Consider the following 17,392-nt stretch of genomic DNA (forward strand, 5'->3'; position numbering starts at 1 on the left):
ATATATATATATATACTCGAAATTGAGAAAAGTGTTGGATATTGGTGAAGAGTGTGTTTTATTGTAGTGCCAGCACGAGGAGTGTCGAATATGTGTCACTCTGTTACTTAATTTAGAGACATTTTTAAGATGGAAAAAAGCGGTTTTACAACTGCCAGAAATGTGGTTTTCTGAAAAAGAAAGATTGCCATCAAAGATCACTTCTACACTTTAGTAGCAAATCTTCACTTCTCAGTTTCTCCAGATGAAAAGACCAAGATAAACTCACACGTGTTTCAACTAGAGTTTTAAAAGAGTTATTTTGCTCAGATTCACCAAAATACCAAAGTCTGCAATCAAAAGCAAAACATCTGATTATGAACTCATTTCTCATCAAATTTCCCAAGACCAAAACTTTCTGGTAACCAAATGATATTTCTCTAAATGAACGATTACATTTACAGGTTACTGTATGTTTGCATTAATGTTCACTCATGGATTTGTTTTTTGTAACAACACAAACATTATACATGTGATTTACTGGCTTTTGAGTCGAATGAAGATGTTTTTGCTCTTTGTTTTATCTGTTCAAACATCAGTGTGTCTGGTTTGATCTGTCTGGTGGATAAACAGCTTCTGCTGGATGTTTGTCGTCTCTGTGTGTGTCAGCAGTTTGTGGCTGAAGTATTTCTTCATTTTCTCTCCTGCTAATAACATCACAATCTTCCACTCCACACAAAACATCTTTACACTGAAATAAAGTGAATCCATCCACAGTCAAATAAGAGTCAGAGGTCAAATATGATTGACAGCACTAAATAACACACCAGTAGATACAGATATCTAGTCCAATATTTCACTCTTCTGCTATTAGTTTTCATTCAGGGCCAGAATTCATTTGAAAATGTAAGATCAGCAAAAGCCATTTTCGTGATGTTAAAGGAGACGGATATGTGAGCGGAAACTAACTGAGGTTGGGGGAGGATTCACACACAACCAGATAAATATCACAGTTCAGTGTGTTTCAGATCAATCTGGGGGTTTTCAGACATTTTAAGAGTTACTATCGTGGGCTTTTCAGTGAACCGATGAAGAAAATGTTTCTCAAGTTAGTTTTGCTCTGTTTGTGGCGTCTGGTTGGTGAGTTTTAAATGTGTTTTTATGGCTTCAGTTGTTTCTGTTCTGGTACCATGTGATAAATTACTGGTTAAATTAGAGAAGATTAACATTCACTGTTAGTGTCAGCGACGGTGGCTGTAGTGAAGCGCACGACTCAGGAAATAACTCAAAGAACAGTCTTTAATCTAATAATCCACACAATACACAGGAGATTCATGAGGAGAAACACAACCACGTAACGTAGACGATACCGGACGATGAACTGAACAGAACTCAGGGTTTAAATAACAGGGAGATCATTGGAAGAACAGAAACAGGTCTGGGATTAATGAACTAATGATAGAGAACACAGGCAAATGGAAACAGAGAGAAACTAAACCTAAACAGAACAAACACGTTACAGTTCGTCTCATATAGAAATAACTGAACTGTGATTTTACTGTCAGATCAAGTCTGAATTCAGCTCTAAACTCAGTTATTATGGATTGATTAAATAAAATAATATAAATATGAAGCTCAGATACTGAACAGCATTAGTTTTAGTTTTAGTTATTGTTCCATATATAAATCTATTTCTCTTTTCATTCATCATCTTTTGTCTTTGTGCTGCTGCAGAATATTATTCACGTCACATTTAAATGATTAAAAGTATTTCAGTGAAGCTTCATCAAACCAACATCAAGTGATTTTATAGCTTTAATCTGTGAAAAACTCTGTTCTTCAGGTGGGATTGGTAAAATAAAGAGAGTGATGGAGGGAGATTCAGTCACTCTAAACTCTGATCTTACTGAAATGAAGGATGATGATCTGATTCAGTGGAGGTTTGGAGATGGAAACACTTTAATAGCTGAAATCAATAAACAGGCCGACAGAATCACTGTATATGATGATGTTCTTGATGGGAGATTCAGAGACAGACTGAAGCTGGACAATCAAACTGGATCTCTGACCATCACAAACACCAGACCTGAACATACTGGAGAATATGTACTATTGATCAACTATATGGAAAATTTTATCTATCTCTCTGTCTATGGTGAGTTAAGTATCAGTTTTGCATGTTTTATATTTTAATCAGCACAAAGATTCAATTATTAATCCAAACTCAATTTTGCTTCTGTTGTTTAATGATGATATTCATTTCAAATTTAAGTTTCAAACTATTAACTTTTGTAAATGACTGTTAAACCTGTAGATTGATTGCATTGTTCTGAAACAGGGACTAAATTTGTTACAATGTTGCATTTTCTTCTTGACTCGGTTTGCTTTCACAAGGCAATATTTCCAAGCATACCAAAATGTGTTTATGCAAGTCACATGCGTGTACAACTGTTCCCTTATTGGTCAATGTTTTCTCAGCGTCATCCATTAAAATGATTGACAAGATCGCTTCATGAGCTTATTGTGGCTTTTTTTGTACTGTCGAGACACACACAAACACTACACGCATGTAGCCGTCATTCCCCGTTAAATTACAAACTCATAGGCGTAGTTTGCAGGTGGGACATGTCCACCCCACTTTTTGAAATATCTTGCGTCACGGATGTATACTAATACAAAAGAAACATCTCCAGTTGATTAGCAATTTGTTCGTTTGTGTTAAATAATAGGCGATCTGACGCTGTAATGTGGTGTTTTTGAAATCATGTTGAGTTCTCGTTGTCGCTGTTATCAGTGGCACAACAGTGTTCTCTTGGCGCTCGTGTATGGAGGTATTTTACTGACAAATGTCGAGAGCACACTGTGACGCGAGAGCACATCAATGTAATGCATGAGCGCAAATCTCTCCGCTCGTGTGCGGATTTCCTTTGTTCTCGCACAAAACTGGAGGTGTGCTCTCAGTGCTCTCTTATGAACTGCCTCTCCTCTCGCTCAGATATTGCGTGTGCACGCTCGCTAATCTAGTGCTGTAGTAGTACTCGAGTCTGGACTCGAGACCTTTTTCTGTTGTCTTGGACTTATTTGGACTCATTGGTATTTGCACTCGGACTTGTCTCGGATTTGGTCATTGGTCTCACCAAAAGTTCTAGTTGGTCTCGACCGAGTCCAGCAGGTCATACTGCGTTCACGACACCTTGCATTTACTGGAATCTTGAGATGACAACACATGATGTATTCAGAGCTGTTCACGTCCTTTTACTGGGAATTATGCGTTTCTATGGCACCACTATCAATGCCTAAATTAATCTACAGTCAAGTAGTACATGTGGGAGCTTTCAGAAAAATTACAAACTCTACGAGGACGTGAACACTTTTTACAAGCCAGAATCTCGTAGTTACAGGAATTATGATATGGCGTGAATGCACCTTATATTAGTGAAGCGAACAAGCCACGCTCAGTCTCAAACAGAGTCACAAGTACCAAAATGAGTGACTTACTGCGCTCAAAAGGTCAAATACATACAAAATTATGTCAAAATGCCCATCTTGGCGATTATTCAGATAAACACAGTCAGTTTTGGATCGTTAAATAGCTAAGAAAGGGAATGCATGTTGTGTAACAGTATTGGGTCCGTTCATAAACTCTTAAAGGGACAGCAGTCCAATATTCCTGCTGCTGTCTGTCATGTTATGTGTTATTAAGAACAAAAGACTTCACTTTCTGCTCTTGACTGAATATGTTTTATAACTTTAATGGTAAGAATGAATCTGTATTTAATATTTACAATAAAGGATACAGAAATTAAGGTAACCAATGTAAAATAACACTGGATGTGTTATTTTACATTTGATTACTTTAATTTCTGTAGTATTTCTTACCTGAATAAAAACCTACTTAACCTGAAAAACTTAGTTCCCTTTCAAAAGGGAACTCAACACTGCATTTGACATGCTTTGGGGAATGCCTCCACGTGAACCGGTGTCTGAAAACAATTATCAAATCACAACAATCCTATTGGCCGGTGATAGCCTATGACGTCATCATTGCGCGACCCGGAAGTATATAAGGAGCGCCTAGAGAAGCAGTCAGTATCTTTTTGTCTTCAGGGACGGTTTTGTTTGAAAGCAAGCGATATCAAACCGGTATTAAGGTAAGACAAATTATGTCTGACAAACATTTCAGGAAGTGTGTTGCATCTGTGTCCCATAGTGTTGACATCTTATAACTTATAACATTGTCTTTTATGAGAACAAGAGTGTGTACAGGCAGTTCTTGTGGGATCTGTCTGTTTTTATTGTGAGTGTGTTTTACTTGTAAATATGCTCCACTCCACTTGAGAGGAGAAGGACCGGCAGCTGCACCTAATGTTCGGGTCTTACTTTTGCTGAGGCAGAGTACAGACTAAATCAAGGGGTTCTCAGCTGGAGCTTGTTGAAGAGTTGAAGGGGTGAAATTCCCCGCTACCTTCGACGTCTGACGGGAGAGAGCTGCGGGATTATGATGTGTTGTCTTTGACATCATTAAATTCAGCAGCGATTGCTCCTTTTGTTCTAAGCCAAACAGTGCAGGGACTTTAACAGTGCAGACAAGCTTGAAGATCCCCATGGTGGCGCAGACAACCACCTCAGCAGTGCAGGCGAGTTTGAAGATCCCCATGGTGGTGCAGACGACCACCACAGCCGTGCAGATGGACTTGAAGACTCTCTGGGCAGATCTGGTAGATCTTGAGGCCAACACAGCTGACCAGACAAAACTGGAAAATTAAGCACAGAGAAGTTAGGAGTGACCACTAGGGCCGCAACAGGACAAGCAGACAGTTCAGGAACGACCTCTACAGTTGTGTTGAGGCAGACAGGAAACTCAGCAACCACCTCTGTGGTCACCTCAGGGCAGACAGAGCACTCATGGACGACCTCCTTGGTTGTATCAGGGCAGACCAGGAACTCAGGGACAACCTCCTTGGTTGTATTAAGACAAACAGGGAACTCAGGATTCAGAAGCGGACTTACCGACTGGAGCGAACTCTGGAATGAACTCATGGACTGGAGCGAGCTCTGGAGCAGGCTCATGAGTTGGAGATGATGTGTGCGCAGCCCACACACGCCAAATGGCTGTGGCCATAGTGAGGGCTCAAACGTGGCAGCCATCTCGGCTGAGGGCTCAGGCGTGGCAGCCATCTCGGCTGAGGGCTCAGGAACAGACTCAGGCCCTGTCCCAAATGGCACCCTAAACACTCACGGCCTTCCTACGAGTCCGCACTTTCTTGACGTAACATCGCTTTGACTGTCGTGAAGAAGTCTGCCGCGGAGTTCGCACCAGTGTGGGCTCAGCAAAAGTGCGCATCGGGGGCGCATATCGGTCACAAAGGGGGTGCTCGCGAGCACCCTTCTGAAGCCTAAAATTGACAAATGGGACACACTACGGTCTCGTGGACTTAACGGACACGCGCACGCGGCAGCCATTGTAAGTCCTGAAGACCAAAAGTGCATAGAAGTGTGCCGTTTGGGACAGGGCCTCACTGGTCTCGTTGCAAGATGGCCGCCACTCCCAAGCCTCGTCGCAAGATGGCCGCCACTCCCGAGCCTTGTTGCAAGATGGCTGCCACTCCTGAACCCTCGTCCAAGATGGCTGCCACTCCTGAAGTGACTCTCTCTCCTTCGTCCCGAGTCCAGAGGCGACTCTCTCTCCTTCGTCTCGAGTCCAGAGGCGACTCTCTCTCCTTCGTCTCGAGTCCAGAGGCGACTCTCTCTCCTTCGTCCTGAGTCCTATGATGGCTTCAGCTCCTAGCCCAGAGGACCTTTTAGTACCTATCATGGCATTAGCATTTATGTGTGTCTGGGCAACACACACATCGGCACCAGTCCCCGAGTCAGCTTCAGACTCCGCTCCAGTCCCTGAGCCCACTCCAGACTCCGCTCCACCCCACGAGCCCGCTCCAGTCACTGAGCCCGCTCCAGACCCCGCTCCAGCCCACAAGCCCGCTCAAGAGTCTTCTCTAGTCCAAACACCCAGAGTCTCACCCAAGTATCCATCTCCGACCTTGGTGGCCAAGCCTGGGGTCTGGACCAAGGCCACGGAACCCGAAGGGCCTGACCCGCCATGGTTCCGTCCTGGAGTCTTCATATTTACCTGCACCGTCACTCTCCTGTCAAGACTCCAGGACGCCCGCACTCCCTCCCTGGTTGTTCCAACTATGGCGCGAGGACGCGCCTACCAGGAGGGGGGAGTACTGTCACAGTCACCATCTGTCTCACCTTCCCCGGACTCCATTTCCCAGCATCCCTCTGGTTCCTCACCGGCACTCACTCACCAATCACCTGCACCTGCAAGCTATCACCATTGTTAACACTCATCAGCACACCACTACATAAGCCCCATGTTCACTCCCTCATATTGTCTGGTCTCATCAATGGAAAGCACTACGTCTCACGTACCTGGACTCCTTACCTATTACTCCCATATCCCATATCCTCTTCCATCGTCTGTTCTCCGTTCCCCGTTGATCCTTCACCTACAAAGACATCATCTGTTACACTCCAGCTAAGTGACTGTTCCAAAGTGCTTGTTCATTCACTCACCTGCATTCTCCATCTGCCAGTGTCCGTGCCTCTGTTCTAAATAAACAACCTGCTTTTACTTACCTGCCTGCCTCTGTCTGTGTCCCTGACAGTAATGTGATGCAGTTAGACTAGGTTACATTTGATTAATATTATTAAATTGTAAAGAAATTAAATATCCATCTTTGTCGAAAGAATTCCATGTGCAGTTCACTCTCAGCCAATAAGATTCCACGTAGCATTTTCATGGATCAGTTGTCTCTTCTGATTAGTTGATAACTTTTGACAGCATTTAATCCAGAAGCAAAATAATTTCTGCAAGAGCACAGAGAGATTTGCAAGCGCACAGGACACAGTTTGAGCGTGCACGCAATGTCTGAGTGTCCAGTTTTGTGCGAGAGCAAAGGAAATCCGCCCGGAGAGATTTGCGCTCGCGCATTGCATTGATGTGCTCTCGCGTCACAATAATGTGCTCTCGACATTTGTCAGTAAAATAGCGCCATACTCGTGCACACTGCACAGTCTTCACAAGGGTCCCTAGTCAGACATTCAGATATTGAACCTGTATTGCACATCCAGCAGACGTACAAAAGTGTGTCTGAACTTACGGACGTTATAAATACACATGATCTGAACGTCTCCCTGACATTGCGTGTTTGCTGGGATGTCTTAAGAGAAAAATGAGACAGACAACGCATGTGTATCAGTATCAGTGTACTGAGTCTTTGAATTATGTCTTAAAGGGACAGCAGTCTGATATTCCTGCTCTATGTGTTTTAATGTTAAACAAAAAAACCAAAAACCCTAAAAACCAAACTGTGAGTAATCTGAACCGTTCCACCCCTATTACTAACCCATTACGTTTATATTTTATATAGTATGTTCCATACGTTTTTTGTATGCATAGAAAAATTTGTTGAAGTTTTGTTTCAACTTCCATGTTCTCTAATCAGTAAATAATATTTATTATTTTCTTTTATTAAGCATTTACACCATATATATATATATATATATATATATATATAATATTATTATTATTATTATTATGAGTTATACATGGCCCATTTGAACTACGAAGGAAATAGATATACATTTAAAACCATAGACATGACAGTCTTCTCAAGTAACTGTAAAAACTTCTGGTTAAAGCTCTGTCAATTCCAGTTTTATTCAAATACAGATACAAATAATTTTGAGATTGTTACAGAGACAGGTTCCACTGCACGCCCCTAATATAAATGCTGTTAATTCATGATACCTCAAATAATTACCAAAGGTAATTAATAGAACCTTATTGTGAAGTGTTATTATTTTTCTTTTTCTGAGCTACAAAAGATTTACAGCAGACATGAAGATTATAGTACCAAATGAGGTCGATTAGGTTGAGCCAGTCGGGTGATGTGATAAACTTCTGATCAGTTATCCACTGCTTGTTTTTTCTGCATGTTTTTATTTTAACAATTGGAAAGATGCAGCAGTGTTACTAAAAACACAGAAAGCCAGGGACTGAGTTCTTATGAAGTTGTGGTGTGAACGAGAAAGGGTCTGAGATCACTTCAATGCTGAAGTGGACCAAAAAAAGAAAAGGGGTTCTCTTTTGAGTCCACTAGATTGTGAACACCAAAAGAATTGAGGTCACTTTCGGCTGGTTCCCTTTCTGGTTCACTTTAAGTGAACTGGGTTTGGTTCTTTTAAAATGAACTATATGTGAAAACACCCTTTCACAGCACAAGCGAACCACTCCAGCGTTCGTTTGCAATCAGGCCGCCACCACCTCGTTCAGGCGATCTTGGAATGAGTGTTTTGGTGCAGGTCCGAGCATGATTGCCGTGTTCACATATGCCTAAACGAACTGAGCCAAGGGAGAAAATGCACCAGGTTCCGAAACAAATGTTCAGGTGTGAAAACACCCTTGCTGAACCTGTTTCTGTTTGTTCTCCATGTGTGTGTTTGATGATTCAGTGTCAGTGACGGAGGGAGATTCAGTCACTATAAACTCTGATCTTAATGAAATGAAGGATGATGATCGGATTCAGTGGAGGTTTGGATACACTTTAATAGCTGAAATCAATAAACGGGTTGACAGAATCACTGTACATGATGATGTTCTTGATGGGAGATTCAGAGACAGACTGAAGCTGGACAATCAAACTGGATCTCTGACCATCACAAACACCACAATGAAACACGCTGGAGGTTATCAACTACAGACCTACTATAAGAGAGTTGATTTCTATCTCGCTGTCATTGGTGAGTTCAAAAATGTTTTCACCTGTTTTTTAATGACAAAGTTGAAATGAATTCATACACTATTTTGTTTCTTTTTGCTGTTTTGTGATATTGTTTATTTCAAATGTTAAATTTTAAACCATTTAATAAACCATTATAATCTGTTTATCTGTGACAAACCCTGTTTCAGTGTCAGTGAAGGAGGGAGATTCAGTCACTATAAACTCTCGTCTTACTGAAATGAAGGATGATGATGTGATTCAGTGGAAGTTTGAAAAGATTTTAATAGCTGAAATCAATAAACGGTTCGACAGAATCGCTGTAAATGATGATGTTCTTGATGGGAGATTCAGAGACACACTGAAGCTGGACAAACAAACTGGATCTCTGACCATCACAAACATCACAATGAAACATGATGGAGAATATAAACTATGGACCAACTATAATAGGGATTATTTCAGTCTCGCTGTCATTGGTGAGTTCAAAAACATTTTCACCTTTTTTTTAATGACAAACTTGAAATGAATTCACATACCATTTAGTTTCTTTTTGCTGTTTTATGATATTGTTTTTTTTTTTTTTTTTCAAATCTAAATGTTAAACTATTTAATTTAATAAACCATTATAATCTGTTTATCTGTGACAAACCCTGTTTCAGTGTCAGTGAAGGAGGGAGATTCAGTCACTCTAAACTCTGATCTTACTGAAATGAAGGATGATGATCGGATTCAGTGGAGGTTTGAAACCACTGCAACAGCTGAAATCGATAAACGGTTCGACAGAATCACTGTATATGATGATGTTCTTGATGGGAGATTCAGAGACAAACAAACTGGATCTCTGACCATCACAAACACCAGACCTGAACATGCTGGAGATTATGACCTACAGACCAACAATAGTGGTAAAAACAAGTTTCAAATTTCAAATTTTTTCCATTCTTTCTTAGCCACTGTGGGAGATGTTGATGCATTAATCCTGATGCACTTCCATGGTTCAGACCTAATTTTCTGGATTTTCTAATAGCAGGCAAAGTTTGGTAATAGGTCTTTCCAAGAAACCAGTCTCTAGTTTAACAATTCTTATGAGTCCTTTGGAATCAGGTAGAACTTCTGTTACTCTTCCAATAGGCCACGATCCACGAGATGCTGAACTGTCCACAACTAGCACAATATCTCCTTTCTGCAGTCCTCTTTTAGCAGGAAACCATCTTTGTCGTTCCTGTAGTAATGGTAAGTATTCTTGTGACCACCTCTTCCAAAACAGGTCTGCTAAATATTGTACTTGCCTCCAACGACGTCTGATGTATACATGTGACTTTTGAAACAATCCAGCTGGCAATGTAGGGCTAAACTTTAACAGGATGATGTGATTTGGTGTCAGAGGTTCCAGATCATGATGGTCATCAGACAATGTGGTAATGGATGACTATTCAAGATTGCTTCTATCTCACAAAAGAGTGTTTGTAGTTCTTCATCATCCAGGGTGTGTTGTTGTAAAATAGAGCATAAGATCTGCCTCACCATTCGAATGAGTCTCTCCCATGATGTGAAGCTAATGGAGGATTGAATGTCCACTCAATTCCTTTCTGGAGCATTGCCTTCTGGATTCTGCTTCGGTTCCATTCTGAAAGTGAATTCTGTAACTCTCTTTTTGCACCCACCTGGTTAGTTCCATCATCAGATCGAATATGCAGTACTTGAATCATCTTAAAGCGTCAATGCTGGAATCTGTTCAAGGAGGAAGCCATGTCTAGGTGAACTGCTCTGCTTGTCATGCAAGTGAAAATGACTCTGACTACCTTTTTACTTGACTTCTACCTCTTTTTGTCTCGAAAGGTCCAAAGTAATCAATGCCAACATTGCTGAAAGGTGGAAGATCAGCTCGTAGTCTTTCCTTTGGTAAATCTGCCATCTTTTGCTCTCCAATCTTTCCTTCTTTCACGTTTACACACCACACATTTAGAAAGAACTTTGCGGGCTGCATTTATAATCCAATATTTCTTTCTCAGGTGTTAGAGAACATGGGTTCTGCCAGCATGTCCGAGCTGTTTGTGTATGTGTTGAAGGGTAAGTGTAGAGATGTGAAGATCTTTAGGAAGTATCATTGGTTTCTTTGACTCCTCAGGTATTGCAGACTTATCCAACCTTCCTCCAACCCTCAAAACTCCATCAGCCGCCACTGAATCTATTCAAGCTCTTTCCAACAACTGATGCCTTTTCAATTCTGGACATTTCCTCTGAATACCTTTGTTTCTGGCAAAACTCAACAATGGCCTTTTCTGCTTTCAAGAGATCATCCAGGCTTATGGATTGTCCTTCAAGTGATGTCTTGAATGCTTTCATTTCTAGGACTGACCCCTAATAGTTGACTAACCATTAGTTGATGAGAAGAGGCTTACACCCGGTTCAGACTACACGATTTTAGCCCGATTTTGCCACAATTTAGGGTGTCGTGGGGATTCGTAGACGACAATGGCCGTCAGGACGCAAGATTCGATCGTTTCGGTTCGTGTAGTGTCTCATAGTGGACGACAATCGATGCCGCATCTCAACAGAATGACTAGCATGTTTCATTTTTTTTTCTCTGTCGTCCACGACAAGTTCCGTCACATGTGTGACACTGGCCAATAGAAGCACGGAAGTGCCTTCCTACAAGTGAAACGAAAGAGAAACAATTGTATCGTTCCTGCTAGGTGGAATTTACAATGGAGGAAATGTTTGTGGAGCTATGGCAACAATACTCCTGCGTTTATGATGTTTCCTCGAGGGACTAAGTTACTGCGACAGAGTGAAAAAAGCTAAATAAAACATATGTTACCTTAGTTCTCTTTAAAGGAAATCCAAATATCCATGCAATCCAGATATGTGTCCACTTTTGGGCTTTTCTGACGACAAGACAGAGCAAAAAAATCACATCGCAAACATAAGTGCACAATTTCATTTAAGTTGACTTACAGTTAAGTTGAAAGTTAATTCATCAAGGACACATTAGGCTGAAATTGATCAAAAGGTGACAGTAAATACATTTATAATTTTACAAAAGATTCTATTTCAAATAAATGCTGTTGTTTTGAACTTTCTATTCATCAGAGAATCCTGGCAAATAAAATATATCACTGTTTCCACAAAAATATGAACATTGATAATAATAATAAATGTTTCTTGAGCAGCAAACCATCATATTAGAATGATTTCTGAAGGATCATGTGACACTGAAGACTGGAGTAATGATGCTGAAAATTCAGCTTTGATCACAGGAATAAATTACATTTTACTATATATTCACATAGAAAACAGCTGTTTTACATTGTAATAACATTTCACTCTTCTCCTAGCAAGATGTAACTCCATTCTTGCTGCAGGGTCAGAATTAACACACCAGTAGTTTTATGACCAGCGGTTTTTGCTTAGCAGTGGCATTTGGTAAAATATATTGAAATAGTTTTAAATAATTAAACAATAAATGACTAATAAATGCATAATTACCAAACTGAAATTACATGCTCTAAACAATTTTGTTTTACATTTTTCTCATATTGTACAATACAAACATAAACTGTCTGAAATATTTTTATAAAATGACCCAAATTGCATAAAAATCTATTCCAAATGATACTAAAATAAAGTACTTTATGTATATAAATCATCAATTGAATATAAAAGCACAAAAACTGCCAATTTAGAACATAAATCTATCATGGAAAATACTCTGCAGTGGTCGCTCCACACGATATTTTCAAATTCAGCCAAAATTTACAGGCACAGAATCGGCCACCTAAACAAAACAAGCTAGCTTCCCACAAAAGGTCACTATGAAATTTGTAATAAAAGTATATATTTGCAGAAATAACTTAATATTCATTGTTTTTTTTTTTGAGGTAATACCACATGATATCCAAATGTGGTAACTACATACCAGCTGTTAAAAAGGTTATTTTTTTTCCAAATTTAAGACAGAGTTACAGACCTGCTCGCTGCATTCCTTCGCAAATTGGTATATGATGCAACTTCCTGTCTTTGAATGGATTTTTAACATGAAAATCCCAAAGTGGTCATTTTTTGACGGTCGCACCATATGATATTTCATAAAATGGACATCATCGGACAAAGTTTGTTTGTATATTATGAAGGAAATATAAATAATGCTAAATAATGCTTTGCAATTTTGTACAGGATTACAAAACATGTTGGAAATCATGCCAATTAGTGCAGAAAATGAATTTGAATAAATTTAGAGTAATTTCAAAGACATTTCCAAAACAGAAGTTATGGCCGGACGGTCGCACCACATGATATTTTGACACTTTATAATAAGAGAAAATTACAAATAACTAATGTTTTTTTGAAAAGTTAAAGTGAGTACATGCATGGGAGAGGTACTACATATATATGGTCTCTTTTTATGCATTTAAACCAAATTTTAACTGAAAAAAATGCAATCAGACAGAAAATTTAGGCGTCACGTCATTGACCCATAAACGAAACGCTATTGGCTATTTCAAAAAAGGGCTATTCGATATGTCCCGCCCTGTGTTCCTGTGGAAATTACATCAACACATCGAATAATGCTGTGCATTCCAAGGCACTTCAGTGGGCCTTTAAAAACATTCAAATGATCTTACGTGGACTCAAGGGCACCATGAACAGTTTTAAGACGCCCCCTTTCAGGATAATGTTTTTTTTTCCCTCTACCTTTTATAAGAAACTACTATGATTTGCTGGTGTTGGTTGTTCCAAGGACTGAGCAACAACAATAGAAGATCCAAATGTCGTTGTCCATTAAACAGGCTGAAGGTCAAAGCACAGTAAATCAGTCCATACAAACAAAGAAATCCAGAGGGCGAGACAGGAAAGAGAAAACCAGGAAACAGGCAGATATCATAATCCAGGAACATAGAAACCAGGGGAAACGCTCAGTAATGCTGTACAAGACAAGACTTCGCCACGAGACAAACAACTGAACTGGGTTATATAGGGAGAGAGACACAGGGATAATGAGATGATGGGAAACAGCTGTACATGATTACACAGATGACAAAGAATTGTGGGAAACTGAGTCCATGATGTGTGTAGTGTCAGTGGAAACAGTACCCTCTGCAGGCATGCAAGGGCACTCGCAGCTGGTGGACGTGACATAGCCTGAAGACTAGGGTTGGGAATCTTGAGAAATCTTCCGGTTCCGGTTCCGATTCCGGTTCTGCCTAACAATTCCGGTTCTGGTTCCGGTTCCATTAAAATAATTAAACAACTAATAAAAAATAGTAAGGGAAAAATGCACAATACTTGACTCAAACAGTCCTTTTTGTGTTTATTATTCTTGTAAAATGAATTTAACAGAACAAAATCTCAACAAATTCGCTAACACTTTACAATAAGGTTCATTAGTTAAAATAAGTTAACTACATTAACATGAACTAATAATGAACTGCATTTCTACAGCATTTATTCATGTTAATTTCAACATTCACTAATGCATTATTAAAATCAAGAGTTGTATTAGTTAACATTAGTTAATGCACTGTGAAGCAACATGAACAAACTATGAACGGCTGTATTTTTATTAACTAACATTAACAAAGATTAACAAATACAGTAACAAATGTATCACTCATGGTTAGTTCGTAAATGAACCTTAATGTAAAGTGTTACCACAAATTAGATAAGATGCTTGAACACACATGTAAGATTCAGACAGGCGAAACAGAATATTTTTGTGAGTTGGATTCATAAAGACTTGTTTCTGAAAGAATGATTCAGTGATAGACACATTTTTAACAGTAAATTTTTTGCCACCTAGTGGCGTAACAATGCAATCGATACAGTTATTTGAAGTCCAGTTACTTTCAGAAGGTAATTTATTTTACATAAACATCAGCGTTTCTATCTGAATAATAAGCTTTTGTATACCATAATTTGAATAGGCCTATTTGTCACACAGAATAATGATACTGTGCGTTTGAAAAGATTGTTTATATCTACACAAGGGCTTTTCAGTGCATTCATTGCTATAATATTCATGAGGTGAGATGTCTCTATTAAAGGATACGCTCCCCGCAATTCGCCCCCCCCATCGCACCAAAACCGTTTTCAGAACCGAAACTTAGAAATCTTGCACGGTTCCGGTTCTTTTCAAAAAACACTACCGGTTCCGGATGAGAACCGGCTCTCGGTTCCCAACCCTACTGAAGACACAGGCAGGACAGAAACACAAGGCAAGGCAGACTGGGTAGAGGACCTGGGTGATGCAGGTTGGTCAGAAGGCCAGGATGGTGCAGACCGGGCAGATGACCAGGTTGGTGCAGACTGTGCAGGTGGCCAGGCAGACAGGCTTGAAGACCCCCATGGCGGAGCAGACGACCGCCACAGCAGAGCAGTCTGGGCTGAAGATCTCCGCGGCGGAACAAAGGACCCCCAGGGCAGATCTCATGTGCAGCGTTCATGACAACCGGGAACACAGATGTTTTGTCCATGACGGCTGAAGACTCTAAACGTGGCATCCATGATGGCTAGAGATACATATGTAACAGTTGGAGGTTCTGGTATGGAGACCATCTTGTCTGCAGACTCAAAAAAATTATTTGTTGGATTTACTTAAAAAAGAAGTGTCAAGTGGGTTCCATGCAACTATATTGAGTAATTTGTACAAATAACAATTTAGTTGTATGAACAAAACAAATTCAAGTAAAGCTGACAAAATTTCTTTGAGTAAATACAAATCATTTGAATGTCACTGTTACATAATATTTATATGTGCAGTTTACTCTATAATGTTATGCTTATTACGTAAGGTGAACACATTTATTGACTTAATTTACCTCATTAAAAGAACTATTTACTTTACAAAATGCACTTAAAAAAAAAAAAAAAAAACTAATTGAACAAACTCAATTGAATTGAGAGCAGGAACTCCTGCATAATGGTAACCTCAAAATTCAAAAACATTACAGAAAATCCTCTAAATGTCCAACATAACTGAACATTAAACACTAACATAAACTAACAACATCTTTCCTTTTACTGAAAAACACATAAGACTTTAATTCCTAAATTTTCTCTCCTAATGCAGTCCCTTGCAGAGCATGCTGGGAGCTATGGATCCACTGCCCAGTTATGTCAACATTAATTTGAGCATTTTACTCAGCAATGTTAAGTTGACTGAACAAACACTTACTAAGTAAAGCTGACAATACTCATTTTTAGTAAAAACTACTCAGTTAAATTAAGTTCATGTAGTTACATGAGTTTTTTTTTTTTTAAGTAATGTGAACAAGGATGGTCTGAAACTAACAACAGTGAAAGTTAATTTTTTTGAGTGCAGGTGGATTGGCCATCTAGTGTTCACAACAGTATCAGTATCAGTCTTCGCTACTGACTGACTCACTCAACAGTCTTTGGCACCATCTGACTTCTTCTAGTCTGTTTTTAGTTGATCTCCATGTTGCTGTTCACAGTCAGGGAATATTTATATATTTACTTTAATATTTGTATATATGGAATAATCATTTTATAAAATAGTTATACTTTATTCTATTAAATAGTTTTAAATGCTCTACTTTTGATCATCTTGGTTCCTCTGGATGTTTCTTGAATATCTTCATTCATCCTCAATTCTCTTTATTCTCTCATGTTTTCAGCTCGTCTGCCTGTTCCTGTCATCAGCAGCAACTCTTCACAATGTTCTTCATCATCATCATCATCATATTGTTCATTGGTGTGTTCAGTGGTGAATGTGAGTCATGTGACTCTCTCCTGGTACAGAGGAAACAGTTTATTGTCCAGCATCAGTGTGTCTGATCTCAGCATCAGTCTCTCTCTACCTCTGGAGGTGGAATATCAGGATAAAAACACCTACAGCTGTGTGCTGAACAATCCCATCAGCCACCAGACTCAACATCTGGACATCACTCAACTCTGTCACACATGTTCAGGTACGGCAGCGCTGATGATATTAGTGTTTATTGACTGATCTGATCTCACTTTGATGTTTTTATTCCTCAGACTCTGTCCACTGTTGTGGTCCTACTGAAGCTGTGATCCGATTGGTCCTCTCTGCTCTGGTGGGCGTGGCTACTGTCATTCTTGTGGTTTATGACATCAGATCCAGAAGAGCTGAACGAGATCAAGCACAGATTCACACATCAGGTACATGATTGATGATGTCATTTCTCACACACTGATTCAGCATATATTAATATTTGTGAGATTTATTAATTTATGGCTTTACATGTTCATGTTTTTCAGGAAGTGCTTAAATCTAAAGCAGAACGCTGAACTTTAAAGATTCTTCAAGTGTGTTTTTGTCATAATAAATACTGATGATTATCTGAGCTTCTCTTTCAGTGTCAGATTTGTAAAAATCTTATTTGTAAGGCTTTATTGTTTATATTTCTCTCAGAGACACACAGATCTCACTTTACTACTACTGCTGTATATTTGTCATGTGTATTTTACACTGTTGTTGAAGATCAAATTAAAATAGCGTCTTTTTAATGTGTCTGACGGAGTTGACTTTGTCTACAAATATATCAGTTTATAATAATGTGTTATTAAATAATAAAAACTAACATCTAAAACATGTTTTGTCTCTTATCTCAAGAATCAGTGAGATATCTATATCTATA

General features: G+C 39.3%; 1 protein-coding gene across 5 annotated transcripts; it reads left to right on the forward strand.

Annotated features, from left to right (window-relative positions):
* The first annotated feature begins 179 nt into the window (after nt 1-179).
* LOC127520272 (SLAM family member 5-like) lies at nt 180-17,368 on the forward strand. 5 transcript variants are annotated; one of them, XM_051908235.1, is made up of 8 exons: nt 180-1,119; nt 1,823-2,134; nt 8,500-8,787; nt 8,957-9,244; nt 9,428-9,673; nt 16,406-16,699; nt 16,770-16,913; nt 17,013-17,368. In XM_051908235.1, exons 1-8 carry the CDS (start codon nt 1,068-1,070, stop codon nt 17,021-17,023), a joined length of 1,635 nt encoding a protein of 544 aa, XP_051764195.1. In that variant the 5' UTR covers nt 180-1,067; the 3' UTR covers nt 17,024-17,368. The 5 variants fall into 5 exon arrangements, with proteins under 5 accessions (XP_051764195.1, XP_051764196.1, XP_051764197.1 ...); XM_051908236.1 differs by lacking the exon at nt 9,428-9,673; XM_051908237.1 differs by lacking the exons at nt 8,957-9,244; nt 9,428-9,673 and having other exon boundaries at nt 575-1,119; nt 17,013-17,367.
* The last annotated feature ends 24 nt before the right edge of the window (nt 17,369-17,392 follow it).

This window comes from Ctenopharyngodon idella, chromosome 10, assembly GCF_019924925.1.
Source record: "Ctenopharyngodon idella isolate HZGC_01 chromosome 10, HZGC01, whole genome shotgun sequence".
In the NCBI taxonomy this organism is placed as follows: domain Eukaryota; kingdom Metazoa; phylum Chordata; class Actinopteri; order Cypriniformes; family Xenocyprididae; genus Ctenopharyngodon; species Ctenopharyngodon idella.

Bases quoted from the DNA above. Each gene is read 5' to 3' on its own strand.
- LOC127520272 (XM_051908235.1), top strand. From the start codon at position 1,068: ATGAAGAAAATGTTTCTCAAGTTAGTTTTGCTCTGTTTGTGGCGTCTG. The intron at 2,135-8,499 runs GTGAGTTAAGTA...TTGATGATTCAG, and splicing joins TATCTATCTCTCTGTCTATG to TGTCAGTGACGGAGGGAGAT. The intron at 16,700-16,769 runs GTACGGCAGCGC...TTTATTCCTCAG, and splicing joins ACTCTGTCACACATGTTCAG to ACTCTGTCCACTGTTGTGGT.